Below are 10,144 nucleotides of genomic sequence, written 5' to 3'. Positions count from 1 at the left end.
TTTTCAAGTGTGCAATCTGGGTAACGAGGCCGGCGCGTGCGCAAATCTCTTGCAGTCGCAAAGCGCTTGCAGTCCACCGGCCCGTCGACCACATCCTTCCATGCGAGGCCTGTGCTTATCAAATATTCGGAGTGGGGCGCGTTTGACGGAAGAACCAACTCAAATTACTGATGGTGCCTTTAATCCTGGGCCTAGCCAGACTGAGCAGATATTAATTTTATCGGCTTAATGGCTAATTGTTCGTTGCCTCCCAAATGATTGTCTAAAATTTCCATGAGGTCTGAAAGGCTGTGACAGGTTTTGATAGAAACGCCATTCATGTCGCCGTCACGCTAATCACATCAGAACATTAGACCCAAGCGGCTGTCATCACTTTTCCTTTTCCTGCGTGTGCGTGCGTGGGATTATTCAGCGGGCGCACCACAGCCAGATTTTGTCCGTATGCTCCGACGAGCCCCCTCCCCCTCCTCCTGTCACTAGCAGGAGATTATGTGTCCTTTCCCTCACAAACCCAACAGGCAGGATCCCAAAAAGGGGATGATAGTACGGATTTACATTAACAGTAAACGCACGTGGCGAAACTTGGGTGAGTGTGTGCTCACACACTTATCCGTTTCTTTTCCTGTACAAGTCATGTGTGGTAGTGTGTCTATAAATAAATGCACTGGGGTGCATGAGACAGGATGTGGTCGCCTTGGTGCGAAGTCCTCCCACGCCTCGTTTCAACGGCGCCTCCGTGCTAGCGGTCAGAGCTACATGTTTGCGCGTGTGTATTTCAAGCCTCCCAAATATTTGTTCTTTCTCTGTGTCCCCCCCCCCCCTGTTGGGCAACACGAACAAGCGCCCCTGCCACGTCCCGGCCTGGAAAACATGACGGCGCGTGTGTGAAAAAGGTCACAGGGTGCCGGCGTCTGGCCCTGCTTTTTATGAATAAGAAGCTACTGAATAACCAGGAGCGATTTACAAGGTTTGTACAAAAGGGCTTACTGTTATGAGGTGATTTCTAACAAATGACAATCAAGTCAAATTATATGTAGTTATTAGTGCGTGGACATGTTACCCAACGTGTTTGTTTGCATATTCATTTACCATTTAATAGGTGATTGCGGCGGTGCGCAAAATTCAACTGGGGGTCAGGAAGTAGGGAACACCCGTTGAAAATGATGGAAAGCGACTATGCAAAAGCGTTGGGTGACGTAGCTGACAGGCTCTAAAAATATACCGTATTTTCCGCACTATAAGGCGCACCTAAAAGTCTTTTTCAAAAGCTGGCCATGCGCCTTATAATCCAGTGCGCCTTATATATGGATCAATATTGAGCCGCAACAGGTCTCGCTGTCAAGACGCTATCGGTGACCCTGCACGATCAGTGACGCGCATGCGCAGAAGATCCCGTCAGCTTGGATCGCTAGCTAATACTAATAGTTTACCTCAGAGAAAATAATAAAACAGCTGTTTATTAATTTTGGGAGTGAATGGAGTTGTCAGAAAGCTGGTTTGTAATCTATTCATAGTTTGACTGACCTATCCGTTTTGTTGACATTCCCTTTAGCGCAGCACCATCTAATGGATGCATAACGTAACCCCAGCCTCTGCTGTTGACCCTTATATATGGAAAAAGTTTTAAAATATGTCATTCATTGAAGGTGAGCCTTATAATGCAGTGCGCCTTATAGTGCGGAAAATACGGCAATCGACATCGCCAACTACCTCGTCCTTCAGACATCGTAGTACATCGCGAGTCCAAAGCGCCTTACATCGTCACTTTTTGGAAAACATGGAAAGCTATGGAAATATTTTCACTCTCACCTCCAGGATACCTCACCGTTCACTGACCATTCGCAGAACCGTGATTGGCCGAAGACTGGCCGAGTAAACAAAGATGTGAAGGTTGCTGGAGTACGGAAATGTGGGATTGTTTGTGAGGGAAGTGAGTAGCTGCCTTTGAGCTCGTTAAATTAAAAAACCAGAACGACAAGTGCACGCACTCGCACGTGTGTACACGCAGACACAGTTACACACACCAAAGGGGAGTGGTGTGTGTGTTCAGGTGGGAACAAGCCTATTTCCTTGTGGCTATAAATATAACTAGTGGAACCTGTATAACCGGCACTGATAGTAAACACACGTAGACACCGGAAGGGGGAGGGCCTTCAAGCACACCTGAGGAGGTGTCACCAACTAACAAGGTGTGGGATGCAGGAAGTGACCTGATATTGTTTGAAGCGCCGCCGGTGTGGCGAGTGAGTTGCGGGCTGGTCCAATCTGAAGGGCTGTTATTAGTTATAATAGTGTTCCCTGCCCTTTTTTTTGTTTTGTAATGTGGTGTTGGTAAGAATAAAAAAAAAAACAAGTTAGCCCTGTGAGGTCCATGCCACGTGACCTGCCGATGCTGGCTCTGTGCTCAGCGACAGGTTGCTGCGTGGCTCCTGTGTGGTTCCGACACAGAGGAGGACGGCTCGATGAGGACGAGCAGCTGAGTCAAACGGACCCACTGGAAGACAATTTGGTCCAAAACTGCCAAGGGAGCCACGTTGCGCAAGAGGTCAGTGTGACAAGAAAGGAAGAGAGTCACTGCCAGCACAGTTCAAATGGATCTTTTGGCGTCTAGAGCCCGATGAATTTTTAAGGACGGAGAGAGAGACATCTTGGGTCTTTACTTTGTTTGGTCGTGTTCATTTTATCCACCATTTTTAAATTTAGTCTCAGTTTTAGTCCAATTTCAGTCACGCTTGTTTTATCACAGTTAGTCAACCTCATCACGTTTTTATTTAGTCCATTTTTCGTAGACTATAAATCAAAACCAACTTTACACACCATTACAGTGGCTACTATGGCTTCATGCTACGAGCTAGCAAGTTAGCCAGCATTAGTTAGCGGTCGTATTAACATTATTGTTGGAACGTTATAGCCGTTGGATTAATGTTAAGTTATAACTATAATTTCCTTTTTTTTTTTTTTTTTTTTTTTTTCTAACCTTCACCGTGCACTTGCTAGCTGCAGATTTGAAAAGGGGTGTGTCACTGTGTGCCACATGACAGTGTCACAGATGTGACAGATTAGCAGAGACAAGATTTTACAAAATCAGATTTGAGGGTTTTAGTCTAGCGTAGTCTAGTTTTAGTCTGGTAAAAAATGTGTGTTGACAAAATTATTTTTGTTTAGTTTTCATTGACCAAATTAACACTAGTTGTCAGCTCTGGTGGTTCTGTTTGCGCTCTTTAGACGTGTGCTAGTGCTGCGTCGGAACAAAGTCCAAGCAACCATAAAGGGGAATTCCACAAGATAGCCTCCAGTGCACAATTCAAACTCCTTGACAACATCACAAGTGTTACTTTCTGAGTGACAGTACTTTGGACCCACTTCCCCCTCCCCCTTTCACTTAACCAGCACCATTTGTTAACATGAATAATGTCCAGGAATCGCACCCAAACACTGAAACTCGCCTCTGCTAACTGCCGTCCGTGTTTGTCGAGGGAGTTTGACGAGTAACCTGACACAGAAACGACTTTGCCGTGTTGTGTTGCCAAAGGCAAACAAACGGGACAAAGACAGTTTGCCATCCGCATTGTTCAGTTGGACAAGGAAATCAAGTTGTCAATTGGTTTGTTTTCCCGTTTATTTGTGTGCGCAGAAGAGTGTGAAAGAGGGAATCCTGTTGAAGCAGACCAGCTCCTTCCAAAGATGGAAGCGCCGCTACTTCAAGCTCCGAGGGAGGACGCTCTACTATGCCAAGGACTGTAAGGTAACAAAGTCTGTCAGTTACACAAGGATAACAAAGCAGCAACAAAGTAACAAATCGCTCTTGTTTATTTTTAAGTCTCTAATTTTTGATGAAGTCGACTTGTCAGATGCCAGCGTAGCCGAAACCGGCACCAAGAACGTCAACAACAGCTTCACAGTGAGTGAGCGGGCGCCACAGCACGTTTTACAGCCAAATGTTGCTGACCGTCGTTAACGCGTCATCCTTCTCAGGTTATCACTCCTTTTCGCAAATTGATGCTATGTGCGGAAAACAGGAAGGAAATGGAAGACTGGATCGGGGCCCTCAGATCTGTTCAGAAGTGGGAAATCTATGAGGTGAGTGGGGGAGGGTGCTTGCCCACCCTAGTCGACTGATCGACTGATTATTGGCCATGTAAACACGCAAAAAAACGAATAAGGCCCCTTCGGCCAAATATTTGGTCACATAAATGCAACGGAACGGATCTTTTTGCAAGGAATCTTTTGAATGCAGAAACTCCTTACTTGTATGTGTGTTTGGCGGCCATCTTATGTTGCCACTCGATAAGCGAGTCTAACTTCAATGCCTTGATTTCTCCACAGACTTATTACATTTTTTTCTGTCTGTCTCCCTCTGTGGCAAAAATACTGTAAACACAACACTTTTGTTTTTGCTCCCATTGATGATGAACTCAAAGATCTAAAACATTTTCCACATATACAATATCACCATATCTGTCAAATATTGTTCACAAACCAGTCTAAATTTCTGATAGTAGGTGGGTTTCCATCCACCTATTTTTATTTGAATTTTCAACAATGACGAAAAATAAACTGAATGGAAACGCCAGAAATTCAACAAAAAAAAGGCCCAAAATTCACAAAAATGTTGCATATTATCCGTGGGTGAATTATGTACCCCACAGTACAACGTCATCTCGCGGCGCATATTCGCAAAAGAAGAACGGATGGAAACGGGCATAAGTCGCAAGTCTGTTTTGTGCATTTTCTCAAAATTCGCTTAATTTTGAAACATTTGGATGGAAACCTGACAAATGAGCACTTCTCCTTTGCCGAAATAATCCATCCCACACCACAGGTGTGCCATATCAAGGTGCTGATTAGACACCATGATTGCAAAAAAAATAAAACAAAGCTACACCTTTTACAGTGGCCTTTTGTTGTGGGCAGTCTAAGGCACACCTGTGCACTAATCACGGTGTCTAATCAGCATCTTGATATGGCACACCTGTGATGTGGGATGGATTATCTCGGCAAAGAAGTGCTCACTATCGCAGATTTAGACTGGTTTGTGAACAATATTTGAGAAATGATGAAGAATGTGGAAGAAGTTTGAGATCTTTGAGTTCATCATAAAAAATGGGAGCAAAAACAAAAGTGTTGCGTTTTTTTTTTGTTGAGTATAAATCAGTGCTTCTGGTGTGACGACATGAATATAATGTCTTTTATTGACCATAGAAAATTATGTAAACATAGTCTATGTGGTAATGGTTTGTCTTGTCTATCCCGATTCTTTCAATGGTGCGCTTGGATGAACTTTAGTGACGGCTTTCTCAATACGCAGGCCAGCCAGTTCAACGTGGAGCATTTTTCGGGGATGCACAACTGGTACGCCTGCTCGCACGCCCGACCCACCTTCTGCAACGTCTGCAGGGAGGCTCTGCCGGGCGTTACCTCCCACGGCCTTTCCTGCGAAGGTACACGCACCCGCACGCACTTTTTACAGGGATGCGAACACAATTTGACTCGCCGTCTTTCTAAAGTGTGCAAGTTTAAAGCTCACAAGCGTTGCGCCGTCCGCTCCACCAACAACTGCAAGTGGACGACGCTGGTCTCGATCGGCAACGACATCATTGAAGATGAGGACGGGGTGTGTGTTATTTTATTTTCTTGTTATACGTATGCTACATATGTTGTGATGTTTACAAGGTGATGATAATTTTTCCTAGGTGTCCATGCCCCACCAGTGGCTGGAAGGCAACTTGCCCGTCAGCGCCAAGTGCGTAGTGTGCGACAAGAATTGCGGTAGCGTGCGGCGGCTACAAGACTGGCGCTGCCTCTGGTGCAAGGCCATTGTAAGAGCTACTTGATGTTACATCAGTGATGTCAAGCATATGGCACAACTGGCCCGTCAGGGGGTCCAATGTGGTCCTTGAGGACAGAACACAGTAAAATTGACTTTAAGGTTTACCCGTTTGACATTCATTAAACACGACACAAAAATGAGAGAAGACACTCGGTTCAAACCTCGCGAGGAGAGGAACTGACTGATACAATTCACTACTACACCCTCTGAAAAAATCCCCTCCTCATCCTCTCTTTTTATTTGGTTTCCACACCCCTAGTTACATAGGTATTCTAACCCTAATAATGCAAATGCAAAACATAGTTAGAACACAGTGTACTTGTTTGTGTGCGTGTGTGCGTGTGAGTGGAAGATTGCTGAGTGCATGTGTGGTCAAGTTTGAAATCATTTCTTAATAGAAAACCCGCCTCAGCAGACTGGCTCTAACCATTCTGCTGCGTTAGATGTTCTGGTTCTTGAGCTTCTTGAGTCATCTTCTGATAAGATAACATATAGCTAGGTATGAGCAAAGCATTCTTCATTGCAAGCAGAAGCAATTCGTCAATTATTCCAACATTAACTGTTGTTGCTAATTTTGTCCACTGGAGGGCGCATTTACCACCACTTAAAGGGATACTTATTTAGCAATTTTTGGCAGTCAAACATGAATATTTTGCCTATAATAAATTTGATATTTTCGTTATTTTTCATGTATAATTAGTACCTTTAAAAACACATTTTGCAACTTGCTGTCGACTGAAAATGACATCACAAGGGGTCAGGTAACCAATCACAACTCAGCATGACCAAACCTAGAAAACAGGTGAGCTGTGATTGGTTATCTGAGCCCTTGTGATGTCACTTTCAGTCGACAGGAAGTTGCAAAATGTGTTTTTAAAGGTACTAATTGTACGTGAAAAATGATAGTATCAAATTAATTCTCAACAAAATATTAACTTTTTATTGCTATAATGGGCTAAATAAGTGAAGTATCCCTTGAAATGACATTCAGAAATTTGGCTGCTCAGTATTTGATGCAAAAAAAAAAAAATGCCCATTTTTTTAAGTTCAGAAATTTCAGATTACAATAAAATAATACATGTGACTATTTTCATAATGGACATAATTATTTGTAAAAATATATGGGTTTTTTTTCAATTAATTAATTAATTTATTTATTTATTTTTATTTGTTGTTATATTTTTTTTAGGCTTCAGACATACTGTTCCAGCCCACTTGAGATCAAATTTGGGTGATAACAGCCCCTAAATTAAAATGAGTTTGACACCCCTGTGTTACATCATATCTCCTTTTCCTGCTGTAAAATCCAAAACAATTGTGGAAAAGAAATCGGTAATAGGATTAGAAAATGTACTATATGATATGAACTCCATCCCACGCTTGTACTCAACAAGGCGTGCGTTGGTGCTGAGTGTTTTGGTTGGACGTGTGAAACGCTGATTTTTTATTTTTTATTTTTTTATTTATTTTTTTTAAGGCTAGTAAAGTGTCATTGGTTGCATTTCTGAGGGTTGTACTGGACTTGACTGCTTACTTTTCTGATGTATGTGTTTTTGTGTGTCTACACATAAGGTCCACAGCAGCTGCAAAGAACAAATGGGCAAAGTGTGTCCCCTGGGACAGTGTCGGGTGTCCATCATCCCTCCTACTGCACTTAACAGCATTGATTCTGATGGTGAGAGGCCTCTCACACACACACACATACACGATGTCTCCATGTCCAACATTTTCTTCATACATCATTTTAGGCTTCTGGAAGGCCACATCGGCGTCCTGCTCCAGTCCTCTCCTGGTCCTCGTCAACTCCAAAAGTGGGGACAACCAGGGCGTCAAGTTCCTGCGCAAGTTCAAGCAGCTCCTCAACCCGGCCCAAGTCTTTGACCTGATGAATGGGGGGCCGGAGCTCGGGTAGGTTCGGCCCCGCCGTCCGTGCTCAACGTTTTTCTAACCTCGCCGTGTTTTGCGTTCCAGCCTGCGCCTGTTTCAAAAGTTTGTGACGTTCCGTATCTTGGTGTGCGGGGGTGACGGCAGCGTGGGCTGGGTGCTTTCGGAGCTGGACAAACTCAACCTCCACAAGCAGGTGAGATACAAGATGGTGAAAAGTGAGGGTATGTCATTAAAATACATTTTGGTTTGGTTACTTTTCAAATAAAGTGTGAGTCATAAAAATATTTTACTGAGAAACTATAAATAAATATCCTAATAATTTATTATAGTGCTGTGAAATTAATCGAAATTCAATTACAATTTCAATTATTAAACTCCACAATTACAAAATCGGCATTTTGTGAACAAAATAAAAGATTATTAATACGAATTTTGAGTTGTTTAAAATGATATATTTTGCACCTTTTTATTTTTTATTTTAAAATGACTATTAAATCTTGTTTGGTCCAAAAGTAACTTGCATAATTATAGTGTTTCAAAGAAATTCATTTGTCTTAATATTTTTTTTACATGTTTAAATATCTTCTTGTTTTGGACCAAAAAACAAATGATTGTACTAATCGTGATGCAATGATTACCAAATTAATTGTAATTAATATTTTCTTCATAATTGAGCTATTAGCCATACTACTTGTAAATGGTATTTTTGGAACTAAAAAGAAACAGATAGCCAAGATATCAGTCAATATTTAAGATAGTGGCCAATAAGCAATATATCGGTCAATATATTGGACATGAGCACAAATATATCCACATATCCTAAATAAGTAGCGCACTACTAATTCACAAAAGGATGTAATTAGTCACTTACCATTGAAAATTTTCTTTTTTTTTTTTACATTTCTTTCTCCTCATGTTTTGTTTTTGGCAGTGCCAGCTGGGTGTGCTGCCTCTGGGCACCGGGAACGACTTGGCCCGAGTTCTAGGCTGGGGAGGCCTCTGTGACGACGATGCCCAGCTGCTGCAGATCTTAGAGAAACTGGAGAGGGCCACCACCAAAATGCTGGACCGGTAAGCGACGATTGCTCGGTCAAATCTTTGGGACGGGTCTCAAGAGCCGTTTTTGGATGTGGTCAGGTGGAGCGTGATGACGTACGAGGCTCCTCCCACCTCCAAACGCGCACCATCAGCGAAGGAAGACGACACCCTTGATTCTCCCCTGCAGGTGAGTGTAATTGGTGTTAATCAGCAGCATCGCCGTCATCCTCATCATCACCTTGTGCGTGTTTCTCTTTTCAGGTCCACATCACTCAGTATGCCGACTCGGTGGCTTCCCATCTGGCCAAGATCTTGGACTCGGACAGGCACAGTGATGTCATTTCCTCCGCAAAGTATGTGTCCAATGCGGCGGCTTGCACTGGTGGTGTCACATGACCACTCAACTGCATCCCTCCTCCCTCGACAGGTTCCTGTGCGGGACGGTGAACGAGTTTGTGGCAGAGGTGGGCAAGGCCTACGAGAGAGCCACGGAGAACAAGGAGGAAGCGGATGCCATGGCAAAGAAGGTTATACAATGACGTCTATTATGTGTTTTGTTGGAAGATCAGCCATGATGTCACTTCCTGTCACAAGTACGCACTGTAGCAGAATATTGCAATGTTTGCGCCTATGACATTTACTCTTCCAGAATGATAATCTAATAAATACTTTTTGCATATTTATCAAGATGTCCTCATCCAACCTCGCCTTGATGACCTAGATTTGGATTTCTCACAAAATTGAAAGCTGAAAAAGACTAAATTCTCTTTTCTCCCAGTGTGCTTTGCTGAATGAGAAGCTGGATTCCCTGGTGAAAGCTTTGAGTGAGGAAGCTGAAGCTCAGGTAACAGATATGTATTTATATATATGTACTTATATATATATATATATATATATATATATATATATATATATATATATATATATATATTCAATTATTGCACTCCACAATTACAAAATCAGAATAATAGTAAAAAAATATTAATACTAATTTTGAGTTGTTTAGATAGATATATTTGCCTTTTTAAAATTTTTAAATTTTCATCCAAAAGGAACTTGTATAATTATAGTTTTCAAAGAATTGTATTTGTCTAAATAATTTTTACATTTAAACATTTTCTTGTATTGCACCAAAAAAGAATGATATATTCCGATGTATTTATTTAATTATTTATTTTTCCAGGTTGTTCCAGCGGGTTCTCTGTCCAGCCCGGAAGGTGGTGGCTCAGGCCCAGTTAAAGATGGAAGTGACGTGTCCGACACCCAAACGTACCGCTACAGGGAGCAGCTGATGCTGCGGGCCAACAGCCTAAAAAAGGCACTAAGGCAGATCATCGAACAGGCCGAGAAAGGTAAAAGAGCCGTTGGTTCTCGGGGAGGGGGTGCGTC

The 10,144-nt window shown here is 42.6% G+C and overlaps 1 protein-coding gene across 8 annotated transcripts in view; it reads left to right on the top strand.

Moving 5' to 3' along the window:
• The window catches only part of LOC144003169 (diacylglycerol kinase delta), a 43,177-nt gene that overhangs the window by 23,589 nt on the left and 9,444 nt on the right, over positions 1–10,144 (top strand). For 5 of the 8 annotated variants that reach the window (XM_077499103.1, XM_077499106.1, XM_077499102.1 and 2 more), the window contains 14 exons: positions 3,635–3,901; positions 3,976–4,080; positions 5,309–5,441; positions 5,508–5,614; positions 5,694–5,819; positions 7,403–7,505; positions 7,579–7,738; positions 7,802–7,910; positions 8,649–8,788; positions 8,855–8,942; positions 9,017–9,108; positions 9,183–9,282; positions 9,534–9,599; positions 9,939–10,107. In XM_077499103.1, coding sequence (XP_077355229.1) covers positions 3,635–3,901; positions 3,976–4,080; positions 5,309–5,441; positions 5,508–5,614; positions 5,694–5,819; positions 7,403–7,505; positions 7,579–7,738; positions 7,802–7,910; positions 8,649–8,788; positions 8,855–8,942; positions 9,017–9,108; positions 9,183–9,282; positions 9,534–9,599; positions 9,939–10,107 — 1,765 coding nt within the window. Of the gene's footprint in view, positions 1–2,408; positions 2,546–3,634; positions 3,902–3,975; positions 4,081–5,308; positions 5,442–5,507; positions 5,615–5,693; positions 5,820–7,402; positions 7,506–7,578; positions 7,739–7,801; positions 7,911–8,648; positions 8,789–8,854; positions 8,943–9,016; positions 9,109–9,182; positions 9,283–9,533; positions 9,600–9,938; positions 10,108–10,144 lie in introns of all 8 variants that reach the window. The other 3 variants (XM_077499101.1, XM_077499109.1, XM_077499108.1) reach the window with 2 other exon arrangements.

Source organism: Festucalex cinctus, chromosome 16 (assembly GCF_051991245.1).
Source record: "Festucalex cinctus isolate MCC-2025b chromosome 16, RoL_Fcin_1.0, whole genome shotgun sequence".
NCBI lineage: Eukaryota > Metazoa > Chordata > Actinopteri > Syngnathiformes > Syngnathidae > Festucalex > Festucalex cinctus.
Note: the sequence above shows the minus strand (reverse complement) of the source record. Positions and strands in the feature narration are given on the sequence as shown.